Source organism: Malus domestica, chromosome 10, assembly GCF_042453785.1.
Source record: "Malus domestica chromosome 10, GDT2T_hap1".
In the NCBI taxonomy this organism is placed as follows: Eukaryota; Viridiplantae; Streptophyta; class Magnoliopsida; order Rosales; family Rosaceae; genus Malus; species Malus domestica.
In genome coordinates this window covers 25,982,736-25,995,308 of record NC_091670.1, presented here as the reverse complement: position 1 = coordinate 25,995,308, position 12,573 = coordinate 25,982,736, and the positions used below count along the sequence as shown (strand labels likewise).

Sequence of the window (12,573 nt, the reverse complement as noted above, 5' to 3'; positions counted from 1 at the left end):
ATAAAGCTCGTAATAACAAGCTTTACAACTTTCGTGAAGAACTTAACTTCGAAATTCGCCACTATAATCATATAAATCATAGATCAAAATTTAACCGTTGATTATTGTTTACATTTACGCTTTATTTTTCTCATCTAATTTTGTTTTTTCAGATTTGCTTTTTTGAAAACATGATCTATTAGAGGATGCAAGAAGATGAACGGTTTGGATTGTTGATATTATGTTCAGAGTTTTACGATTAGTGAAAATATTGCTTGATGTTTATAAAGTTTATACAAACTATATGACATCGACTCATATTTCAATTAACCGTAAATATCGAAACGTGATATCAAAGATCTGAACCGTTCATCTTCTCACATCCACCAGATGATCATGTTTTAAAAAAAGAAAATTTAAAAAATGAAATTCAGTAACAAGAATAAAGCGTAAATGATAATCGACGGTTAAATATAAATTGAAGGTTTATGGATTACACTGTTGGATTTCGAAGCTGACCCCTTCATGAAAGTTGTAAAGCTTGTCATTATGAGTGATTGGATATTTTTTTTACATTTTTTAGACTTCTACAATAATTATTATTAATTTTATTAATTTTGCCTTCAAATAAAAAACATTATTCATGAGGGTTTGGGAGGATTTTAAAAATCCAAACGATAAAGTTTAACCATTATCTACTCGTAGAGGAATAATGATGAATCGCAGGTGTTTATATATTCTTTCACATTTTTCATACTTGTATTGTATGTATGTCTTCTTAGTTCTTGCCTATACAAATACTATACTAGTTTATTTTAATTTTGGACAAGAACATGTTAACTGTTAACTAAAATTTATTATCCTAGTAAATTAGTAATGATAATAAAGAACTCTCATAATAAAAATAAGGGGAAACTTGATATAAGTCCAATTTTTTTAGCCAATAGTAGGAATAGTCCAATTTATTAAAATAAGTCCAATTCTTTAAATTTAATTATTTTATTATCAATAATTATCTATTCAATAATAAGATTTATTATAAAAATCAAATTTCTTCCTAATTATCTCTTTGATTATTATTATTATTATTATTATTTTGTTATTTCTTGTTCTTCCTCCCTCTTTAAACCTCATTTATAGATTTTATTTTTAATTTTTATAGTCAACCTATATCACAGGTTAATTATTTTTATGTATCTATATGACAAATTTTTCTTTATAATTAACGTATTACAAATTAATGTGTCTTGCTTCGCTTGTAGGTATATTATGTTTTTCCTACTTTTTAGTTAGGTTTCATATCTCACTTACAGGTATAATATATATTCATATATTTGTTGTTTGAGTTAAGGTAGAATGTTTTGTAGATAATTTATGTTAGTATATTAGTTTTTTCTCTTATAAGATTTTAATTGATTTTTAAAAAATATAAAATGAGTATAAAAGAAATAAAAACATGTAATTATATAACTGGACTCACTCCTAAAAATTATCTATATTTTTGGACCTAGATCTAAAAGCCCCTAAAAATAAATAATGACTAAAACTTTTTTTATAACTTATATAGAATAATAATACAAAACTATATATTTAATATAGAATATATTGTATATATTAATATGGCTATTGTATTTTATAATAAATCTTTTAGTAATTAAACTTTAAAATTATCAAATTAATTTTTTTCTTAACGGGTCGAAACGGGTCACCCACGTGTATACCTGTTAAGAACCCGTTAATGACCCGATAAGTTATCGTATTGACCCGAAACCCGTTATTTTCGTGTCGTTTTCGTGTTGTGTCAGAAACTGCCAAGTCTAATATAAATGCTCTTTTGTAAGAAATAAAAGGACTTCTAGAAGATAAATTGAGTTGGACTTTATCTCAATCGTGTCATGACAGGCCCAACAAACTAGATATTGATTTTTGTGTATTTGCTAGATTTGATTTTGAATGATACTTTTTATTTTGTTGAAGAAGATATATATATATATATATATATATTGAAAGAATCTGGAATTATACTTAGATTAACATGAAAGTTTATCCATTTACCAAACGTGAAATTTAAGAACAAAACCATCATCTTGGTAGTCTTCCCATATAAATTACCATCCATGGTCTCACATCAAGCATTAACAAGGTTCGGTAAACTAGTAGAAGTACAAATATGAATTTGGTCATCGAAAAACAATATTTTGCTACTAATGACACTAATCAAGTGTACTCGAAATCTACAGTAATATATCATAAAATCTCAACATTAATCACGCTTCCAAAAATAGTACAAATATAGTCCTCGGCTGAAAAATTTATCGTTTATATTCAAAATTTAACCTTTAAATTTATAGTTGTCAGTTTTTATAAATTTTTTATAACAAAAGCCAAAAACTTGCTTAAAAGACCAATGTGCCCTCCAACTCAAATAAAGGAAACAAAACGCCAAATTTTATTTACTCAATTACAATATTTCGTCTACTTATTCTGTGAAAGCTTTCTGAAATTGACTTCAGCTTAAGTGGTGTACTGTAACATCACTAAGTTCATCCAGCCCACAACATTGTTTTTGTGCAACCCTTTTTTCCACATTCCATACTATCCAGCAGAAAGAAGGTCGTATGGCGCCCTTGGATATCAACCATATGTATTTTGTTTGTTTGAGTTTGAAGAAGAATCATATTTGTTCAACATAGATGTATTTAGTTGCCCTTGAGGTTATGAAAGTTTTTGGAACCATTTTAAGTTGAAACTTTTACATTGTTGAAAATCAATTGCAGTATCAATCATTGTGGTGTGCTTTATGTAGCATTTCCTTGCATCTACTTGGACTTGAATATATGAACAATGTTTTTTAGAAGTATCCATTCATCTTTCTACAGCTCAAAGATGAGGAAGGGATGGCAATGGAGGAGCAAATTCCAGCATCTCACATGCAAATAGGGATCAATAGAGGATTTCCGACCTACCTAAGCTCGTCAACATGATTCATTTCGTATTTCAGTCTGTCAAATGTTCTGCCATCACAAAAGAAGAGCTTGTGCACAAGCTAATTTGGAATTGTTGATGTGGTGAATGAATATATATAGGGTTTTGGTTGATGTGGTGAGAAATTTCAAGCTAAATTGGAATTGTTCATCATGATTCGTGAGAAATTGCAAGCTCCAAAGCAAATATTAGGATGCAAAGATTGTGGTAGGTGGGATTGTTGATGTGGTGAATGTATATATATATATATATATATATATATATAGAGTTTTGGTTTCATGTTTTCTAATCCTGCACTAAATAGGAATTACGTTCCCTAACTGCATACAATCTCTTGTTGTGGTCAACGTGCTCAAACTCTAATCCAATTAAAAAACGATATCCATCTCCGCTCACATGTCTAAATGGGATTTATGTTTGGACTCGAACACTTGTTTTTGTGATTTGAAAAACATATTTCCTTCCAAAGTCGGGACTTCGAAAACAAAAGTGATCACTTTTGATGTTAAAAAGGAATAATCTTTTAATGTAGAGATAAATGCTCTTTTGTAAGAAATAAAAGGACTTCTAGAAGATAAATTGTGTTGGACTTTATCTCAATCATGTCATGACCGGCCCAACAAACTAGATGTCGATTTTTGTGTGTTTGCTAGATTTGATTTTGAACAATACTTTTTATTTTGTTGAAGAAGATATTTTATACAAAATGAAAAAAAGTATCTGAATTTTTTTTTTTGAAATAATCCGAAATTATACTTAGATTAACATGGAAGTTTATCCATTTACGAAACATGAAATTTAAGAACAAAACCGTCATCTTAGTAGTCTTTGCATATAAATTACCATCCATGGTCTCACATGAAACCTTAACAAGGTTGGGTAAACTAGTAGAAGTACAAATATGAATTTGGTCATTAATGAACAATATTTTGCTACTAATGACACTAATCAAGTGGACTCAAAATCTACAGTAAAATATCATCAAACCTCAACATTAATCACGCTTCCAAAAATAATACAAATCTAAAGAATTTATCATTTATATTCAAAATTTGACCTTTAATTTTATAATTGTCAGTTTTTATAAAAATTTTATAACAAAAGCCAAAAACTCGCTTAAAAGACCAATGTGCCCTCCAAATCATATAAAAGAAACAAAAAGCCAAATAGATGCATTTTATTTTCTTTCATTTTTGGTTTTTTCATTTGTAGGGTTTGAGCATTCTCATATCCCACCCAAGAAATTTGTAGTAGTTGTTTTGATGAAACTTGTCATTACGCGTTCTCATGGCATTCTACATCTATGTTCTTAACACAGAAAGGTCGCTAGAATTAAGCATTTAATTAAGAGACAGAATTGAGCAAGAAAATTGGATACTCCATGGACTTGGAAAAATAAAAAGAAGGGAGACGGAGGAAGGTTTTTACCCAATAAATTGTAATTCTTAACAAAATTTGGTGTGCAAACCAAATGATATGTTATTAATAAGAAACAAGCACGCTAATCAACACTTAATCATAATCCAATCATGAACATCCACGTCTTTTTTTTTGTCAAACGATAGAATTTGTTAGAGTAAATGTTATATTAGCTACTGACAGGGTTTGAACCCACACCGTCATGCAAGGGTTTTCTACCACTGTGGTAAATGGCCACTTACGCTCAACATCCACGTCATTTATTTTGCAAAATTTAGTTTAAAAATTTAGTGTCTCTAGCAATATCCCAAATAACAGTGCTCTCTTGATATGGAAGATAACATATTTGCCCAACGGATCTATTTCGCGAGAAGCAACGGGAAAATTTTCCCGTTTGACCAGAGAACCCTATTAAAATACCCAAAAGCCCCCAATTGGTCATTTAGCCACTGCTCTCTCTCTCACCCTCAAAATCGGCAACTTTTTTATTGACTCCAAATTCCAAAGCTCTTTCTCCTTCTTCGCAATGAGTTCCTCCAAAACCCAAATGATTGCTTAACCCTGTTTCTCTCTCACCTTCAAATTGGAGAAACCCCATTTAAACCCAAAGTTCCGAGTTGCAGAAATTGACTCAATAAGCTCCATAACCCCTGAGAAGCCAAAACAGTTCCGTCATAAGTTCTTATGGGAACAGACCCCCAAAGCAACCAGCTGCTCAGATCCAATTTGCGAGATGAAAGATCGATTCTTGGTCTGGGGAAAACCCGATTGAGACCCATGTGGAGCCTTTGAGAATCTATTGGAAAAGTAAGGTTTCGTGAATTTCGGTTCTTTATTATGTTTTCGTATTTTGTTCCTAACATTTTTGGTGGATTTTGATTGATTTCTTTTTTGTGTGGGTTTTTTTTCGTTGTTGTTGTAGGTATGAGATTTTGAGTGAGTTTTTCAATTGCTTGGATGCTTCGATTCGATTGTTGCAGTTGAGGGGTTTGATGCCAAGTTTTACCAATCTTTGCCCAAAAATCAAGTGTTTAACTGATAGGTATTGAGAAAGGTTTCTTTTTAATTTGTTATTTGGTTTGGTTGGTTGCTGAAGAAATAAATTAGGCATAAAAAGTGATTGATTTTATTTCTTCATCTGGTTTTTTAAGAGGTTTAGAATTAGTCACTTGGCTCAGTTGAAGTTTGTTTTACCTAAGGTTGTTGAGATTACGAAAGTGCTTGTTAAGGATGGGATAACCAATAATATGAAGCCGGATCTTCGTGTCACCATGAAAGTTGATGCAGTAGAGAATGACGACAAGTTGAAATATGAAGGTGGTGGGCATATGCATTTAAGGAGAGCCTTCCACCATCGGCTTGGAGAGATTTCAAAATCCCATCTTGAGGTATAGATCTACTCATTTTCAGTGGTACACAACTAACATGGTTTAATTTCTTAGGTATTCTATGTTATTGAATCTTTTAGTAAGATTTGAGGTTAATGGAATCCATTTTTACATTGGATGTTCTGAGCAATCTCTGAGATTTTTGTTTGTTTGACTGGTTTCAAAAGTTTGAGCTTATTCCTTGTTACACTCTTTTCTAACAAGCTACTTAGCAATTCAAGATATGTTTTATTGGTTCAACATTGTTTTTCTTGAACTAATTTTTGAATAACATGCGGTTTGAAAATGGGTTTTATGCTTTCAGGGTTATGAAATTCTAGAAGAAACTCTGCCCCAACCATTCAATTGTGCAGAGCAACATATGCATCAAGATACGATTAAGTGTTCCTTCTCATCATCTCCCGAGGCATTGACTGGTGTACACACAGTTAAGCAACCAGAAGCATTTAAAATCTCCCATCAAGGGGATGCGACTGCAGAAGCATTGTAGCTTTTTGAAATCCTTTTTGCACTATGTAGGATTTTTCATGGGAACTATGCACAAGCAGAATCGAATTTTATCATGATTCTGGAAGTATGATCAAGTACCACAAGAACCTCACTGCAAAGGGTTATCGGGCACTTATATATAGGTAAATCTGCAATTACAATGTCATCTAGCTTTCGACGGTTGGGTGAGACTGAAAGGCCACTTGCTGTCAGAAAAAGAATGTTTGGTCGTGCCTGGCCTCTTAGAGCTCCTGTGAGGGATGGTATTGTTCCAACTTGGCCGGAGCTGATGGATAGTGAAAGTGTTCCGTGTATTGTAAGTTGCTTAGTCTGTTACAATTTTCATCTTTTGATCCCCTTTCCCATTGTCAGCCATTAATTTCTTGATTCGATAGTAAGTATACTTCCCCGAAAAGGCTAAAAGAAAGATTGTTCAACTTCGATACTAGAATATTATTCTCGTGTACAAGAAGCCTTAGATTTGATATGTCTCCTGCAGAATGATGAGGTTGCTACTGAATGGTTGAACAACGAAACTGTTAGGAAGGCAATCCATGCAGAAACGGTAAGGTTTATCAAAGTTAACGTTTTAAACCAGAAACGAAAGTTTGTCAATGTCTAGTCCTGCTGGCTCCGAGAAGCATTGTAGCTTTTTGAAATCCTTTTTGCACTATGTAGGATTTTTCATGGGAATTATGCACAAGCAGAATTGAATTTTATCATGATTCTGGAAGTATGATCAAGTACCACAAGAACCTCACTGCAAAGGGTTATCGGGCACTTATATATAGGTAATCTCCAATTACAATGTCATCTATTAAAGTCATGCCTGTCGAAAATTCTCTAAAGCTTTCTTTTCACCTTCGCTACAATGTTCGCTTTGATTGCGCTAAAATGGGAGAAGTAAATGAAAATTGAATGTTATAACTGATATGCATTCCTGTTCGATTTTTTGTGGCAGCGGTGATCATGATATGTGTGTTCCTTTCACTGGGAGTGAAGCATGGACTAGATCACTTGGTTATAAGATTGTGGATGAATGGAGGCCATGGACTTCGAACGGACAAGTTGCTGGGTAAATACTATTACATATTTCCGACATCAAACATTGTGAAATATGGTACTGGTGTAGTGAATAATCGAATGTAAATGGCCGCAGGTACACACAGGGTTACGAGAATAACCTCACCTTTCTAACTGTAAAGGTCAGCGCACGAAAATGTTTTTCTTTCTACGATAGGCTATACTGAAACTGTACTAGCTGGTCCTTTTGATTGGATTCAGTTGCGATTTTAATACATTCGTTTTAATGTATTGGTGCAGGGGTCTGGACATACAGTTCCAGAGTACAAACCACGAGAGGCGTTTGATTTGTTTAGCCGGTTTTTGGCGGGAAAACCACAATAAGAGAGCGAGAGCGATGTTGCTATTTATTGCTTATGCTACACAAATTTTAGAGAGAATAAATCATATGGTCAGAAAAAGAAATGTTTGCATTACTATTGAATTAAACTACTTTTACATTGACTCTGCTAACATTCTTCTCTAGAAATTATCTCTGAAATGCTAACAAACAAGAATTAAAGCTAACAACTCTGCCATGAACTAGATCCAGCTGTTCAGTTCCTGCGACAAACGGCGTTGTTTGTTCATCAACTGCGTTCTCGCCTTGTCCAAATGAGAGTTCCTCCAAACCCTCTCCTTCTTTGTAGCTTCCTTCGTTAGCAAGTACGGATCTCTTTCTTTCGGTAAAAAGAAACGGGTCCTGCTCTTATCAGTAGTAGACGCATACAATTCTTCACCAACCTCGGCGACTTCGTATGGATCAAAATTGAACACCCTCCACAGCTTCTCATTTTCCTTCATGTGTAGTTCAAACCCATCAGCTATAAAACCCTTCAAAAACTGCCACTGAATCATCTGGTACCATGACGATAACTTCAGATCAATCCCATTGACCGCTACAGATGCTCCCGGGCAGCAAAAATTCTGAAAATAAATAATAATTTGGCGGACTTTCTTCGCAGCATTCACATCACCTCTCATGTTTGGGTAAACAGACTTGAGTTTCGTCAAAACATTCTCTGTCAGCAATTGTTGCAAATCCGAATACTTGATCGAGCTCGGAACCTTTTCTTCAGATCTCCAGAACTTGTCCAAACTACCAGTCTCAAATATCAAAGCTAGAGCTTCAGTAGCCGCCACACATACTGATTTATCGGCGCGCTCTAACAGATTACAGAAGTAAGAAATCGCCCCATTCCAGCAGTTGTAGCTGAGCCGCCATCCCTCCATGCTTGTAAGAAGAAACATCCAAGAATATATTCCGGCAACCAGAACCTCTGGCAAAAGCTCTTTCGCAGATTCCGGAGCACTGATAAAATTCCAAACAACCTGCATTGCAGTTTCAGTCTCCTCCGAGTTAGTTGCACCAAAGAAACTCACAACAGCCAAGCATTGCAGCAGCTTCACCGCCGGTTCATGTCCCGATTCCAGAGACATGGAAATCAGGGGAAGCAACTGTCCGTAGATTTCGGACATTTTATCCTCGCCCTCGACGATCAGGGCCAGCAAGCCTATGGTATGAAGCGAAAGCTGCTTCTCTAAGAGGGAAGCCGAATCCTTTTTCTGGAAATTAAAGCATCTCTGTAGAAAAAATGTAAAAGTTATTAAATTTCCTTCCAGATAGTCATAATCATCCATGAAATCCTTTTTAATTAATCGCTTGATTAACGAGGCCAGCGCCGCCTCTCGATCGGACCCCTTCGACCAAGACAACCGATTCAAGTGAGAGGAAAGCTCAATCTCTTCCGGTTTCGGAGCCAAGTAAATGAAAAAATCAATGTCTGAGACATCAATCTGATCATAAGGTATACCTCTCTCTCTTAGCGGCGGACGTTTCTCTCTTGCTCTCGGCACAATCGACGCACCCGAATTCTCTCTTGCTCTCGTCACGATCGACGCACCCGAACCCTTCTGCCGTTGTGCGTTCTTCTGGCGGTGTACGTTCATCGTGATTCGTGAGAAGTTCCAAGCTCAAACCAAATATTAGGACGCAAAGATTGTGGTGGGTGAAATTGTTGATGTGGTGAATGAATATATATAGGGTTTTGGTTTCATGTTTACTAATCCTACACTGAATAGGAAAGATTTTCCCTAACTTAGACTGCATGCAATCTCCTAATCCAATTAAAAAACGGTATCCATCTCCGCTCATATGTCTAAATGAGATTTATGTTTGGACTTGAACATTTATTTTTGTGATTAGAAGAAAAACTGAAAATATAACTTTAACCCTTGAAATTCAATTTTTTCCATATAAAACCCAAAATGCGTTTTTTGCTCGAATAAAACTCATTGACTAGACTCTAAATAAGCAAATTCATTAATTATGTTTGACTATACCCATTTAAAATTTTTCAGATGCCTAACATACCCTCATTTAAATGTTTAATGTACACAATTAATTCTAAGCAAATTGTAAATGGGAATTAATGATTTTACAAAAATAATAAGGAAATTTAGTAAAAGGTCAATAAAATTTTTACTAATGAATCATACATCAATGGTCAATTTTATTTTTGAACTTAATCAATGAAATATTTTTGTTAATTAGATATAGGTCAATAAGAAATGTGACATGGTGTCAAGCCCATATAAATAGTTATACAATTACTTAATCAGTAATTTTTCTACGACTTTCGTGCCTTCCTAATCATCTGAAATTCCCAATTAATCTCGGAAGATTTCTCAATCTAATCAGGCAGATAAGATAAGAACGCAAGGAAACAAAAACAGTGGGTACCCAGAAAAAAAGAGGCAGGAAGCTCACATCTTTTGGAGCCGAGTCAAATCTGGCAAACCCTTGGGGATTGAGGCCTCGCTTGTCGTTGAAGCAACCTATTTACAACGACGACGACGACGACGAGTGCAGGCCTTGGGGTCGGAGGTTTTCCACGGCGTTCACTTGGGGTTTCGCGCTCAGGATCGCTCTCCTCCTCCTCCTTGTGGCCGCCGTTGACACGGCTTGTTTTACTCTTCCTGTTGAAAAGGTTCGGTTTTTCTCATCTGGGTCGGTTTTGTTTTCGTTTTTTGATAGCTCAATCTGTGAGTTTCTTCCTGGTGGGTTTTGTTTTCCGTTTAGTTTGCGATGATTTTCCAATGTGTTTTGATTGATTTTGATTTGGGTATGCATCTTTTTGTTGTATGGATTATTGGATTGGTCTCACATTTCGAATTGACGGAAACTTTGGTGCTGCTTTACATGTTTCAGACGTTGACAGTAAATTTGAAAGGAATTTAGGGAGGTGCCCAATTTGATGGGCTCGAAACTGAGATTGCATTTTCAAGCATGCCCAAATGCCCAACTCACTTTGATTTTTAGTTTATTTGTAACTAGATTTTTTTAACACTTGAATATGGACACAGTAATCGCTTTGTTGCTCGTTAGTATACAAACAATCACACTTTTCCATTTACATCCAAATGTGACAATGCAGTAGGACTTCTCTTTCGGATTTGCACACTGTTGCATTTACAATGATCAATGGGATTAGCCATGGATAACGAAAGACAAATTGGTTTTCGACATGTTTTAATTGAAGCCCAAATCAGATACTGCATAAAAAAACAAATTCAGAAAAAGGTTACCGCATTGCAGTCTCTTAATCAAAATGTCATAAAAAAAAAACAGAGTCAGGAAATGAATCTGTCTCCAAATGTTAATTTCATAAAAATTAACATTTATAAATTTAGGAAACTAATTTGGCTATATACTATAAAATCTCGTTGAATGGAGTATATCGAAGGCCAATGCAAACCAAATAATATCACACCAATAGGACACAAGCACGATAATTGATACTTAATTATAATCCAATCATCAACATTCACATCATTTTTTTTTTTGGTTGTAAACGATAAATTTGGTTAGAGTAGATGTTAGATTAGCAACCAATGGAGTTTGAACCCACGCTGTCATGCAATGGCTCAACACATTTCCACCATTGTAGTAAAAGGCAACTTGCGTGCAACATCCGCGCCATTGGGTTTACAAAATTTAGTTTAAAAATTTGGTTTCTCTAGCATTATCCCAAATAATAGTGCTCTCTTGATTTGGAAGATGAAATATTTGCCCAACAGATCTATTTTGTGGAAGGCAGCGGGAAAATTTTCCCGCCACCAGAGAACCCTATTAAAATACCCAAAAGCCCTCAATTGGCCATTTAGCCACTACTCTCTCTCACCTTCAAAATTGGCAACTTTTTATCAACTCCAAATTCCAAAGCTCTTTCTCTCTCTTTTCAATGAGTTCCTCTGAAACCCAAAGGACCGCTAAACCTAGTCTTTCTCTAACCTTCAAATCGAAGAAACCCCATTTAAACCCAAAGCTTCAAGTTGCAGAAATCGACTCACTGAGCTCCAAAACCTCTGATAAGCCAGGACAATTTCGTCATAAGTTCTTATGGGAGCATACCCAAAAGCAATATGCAGCTCATATCCAATCTGCGAGACGAAAGATCGATTCTTGGTCCAAGGAAACCTCGACTAAGACCTATGTTGGCACCTCTGAGAAGTTGCTGGAAAAGTAAGGTTTCGTGAATTTCGGTTCTTTATTATGTTTTCGAACTTTGTTCCTGACATTTTTAGTGGATTTTGATTGATTTTTTTGTGGTTTTTTTTTTTTCATTCTTGTTCAGGTATGAGATTTTGAGTGAGTTTTTCGATTGCTTGATGCTTCGATTTGATTATTGCAGTTAAGGTGTTTGATGCCAAGTTTTACCAATCTTCGCCAGAAAATTGAGTGTTTAACTGATACGTATTGAGAAAGGTTTCTTTTTAATTTGTTATTTGGTTTGGTTGGTTGCTGAAGAAATAGATTAGGCATAAAAAGTGAGTGATTTTTTTCTTTATTTGGGTTTTTAGGAGGTTTACAATTAGTCACTTGGCTCAGCTGAATTTTATTTTACCTAAGGTTATTCAGATTACGAAAGTGCTTGTTAAGGATGGGAGAACCATTGATATAAAGCCGGATCTTCATGTCACCATGAATGTTGATGCAATGGAGAATGATGACATGTTGAAATATGAAGGTGGTGGGCATATGCATTTGAGGAGAGCCTTTTCCATCGGCTTGGAGAGATATCAAAATTCCATCATGATGTATACATCTTCTCATTTTCAGTGGTACACAACTAACGTGGTTTGATTTCTTAAGTATTCTATGTTATTGAATCTTCTAGTAAGATTTGAAGTTAATGGACTCTATTTTTACATTTGATGTTCTGAGCAATCTTTGACATTTTCGTTTGTT

General features: G+C 34.8%; 2 protein-coding genes across 3 annotated transcripts; one reads left to right on the top strand and one right to left on the bottom strand.

Moving 5' to 3' along the window:
• The first annotated feature begins 6,420 nt into the window (after positions 1-6,420).
• On the top strand, positions 6,421-7,796 carry LOC103445522 (serine carboxypeptidase-like 20). The gene is made up of 6 exons (XM_029109868.2): positions 6,421-6,576; positions 6,760-6,825; positions 6,939-7,051; positions 7,222-7,335; positions 7,420-7,465; positions 7,584-7,796. The coding sequence occupies exons 1-6, from the start codon at positions 6,421-6,423 to the stop codon at positions 7,665-7,667; spliced, it is 579 nt and encodes a 192-aa protein (XP_028965701.2). The 3' UTR covers positions 7,668-7,796.
• Positions 7,733-10,434, bottom strand: LOC114819186 (uncharacterized). 2 transcript variants are annotated; one of them, XM_029109865.2, is made up of 2 exons: positions 10,093-10,434; positions 7,733-8,906 (listed from the first exon to the last, which is right to left on the bottom strand). In XM_029109865.2, the coding sequence occupies exon 2, from the start codon at positions 8,799-8,801 to the stop codon at positions 7,866-7,868; it is 936 nt and encodes a 311-aa protein (XP_028965698.2). In that variant the 5' UTR covers positions 8,802-8,906; positions 10,093-10,434; the 3' UTR covers positions 7,733-7,865. The 2 variants fall into 2 exon arrangements, with proteins under 2 accessions (XP_028965698.2, XP_070661924.1); XM_070805823.1 differs by lacking the exon at positions 10,093-10,434 and adding an exon at positions 9,137-9,306.
• Positions 10,435-12,573: the final 2,139 nt, after the last annotated feature.

Bases quoted from the DNA above. Each gene is read 5' to 3' on its own strand.
- LOC103445522 (XM_029109868.2), top strand. From the start codon at position 6,421: ATGTCATCTAGCTTTCGACGGTTGGGTGAGACTGAAAGGCCACTTGCT. The intron at 7,052-7,221 runs GTAATCTCCAAT...TTTTTGTGGCAG, and splicing joins TATCGGGCACTTATATATAG to CGGTGATCATGATATGTGTG. The intron at 7,466-7,583 runs GTCAGCGCACGA...GTATTGGTGCAG, and splicing joins TCACCTTTCTAACTGTAAAG to GGGTCTGGACATACAGTTCC.
- LOC114819186 (XM_029109865.2), bottom strand. From the start codon at position 8,801: ATGTCCGAAATCTACGGACAGTTGCTTCCCCTGATTTCCATGTCTCTG.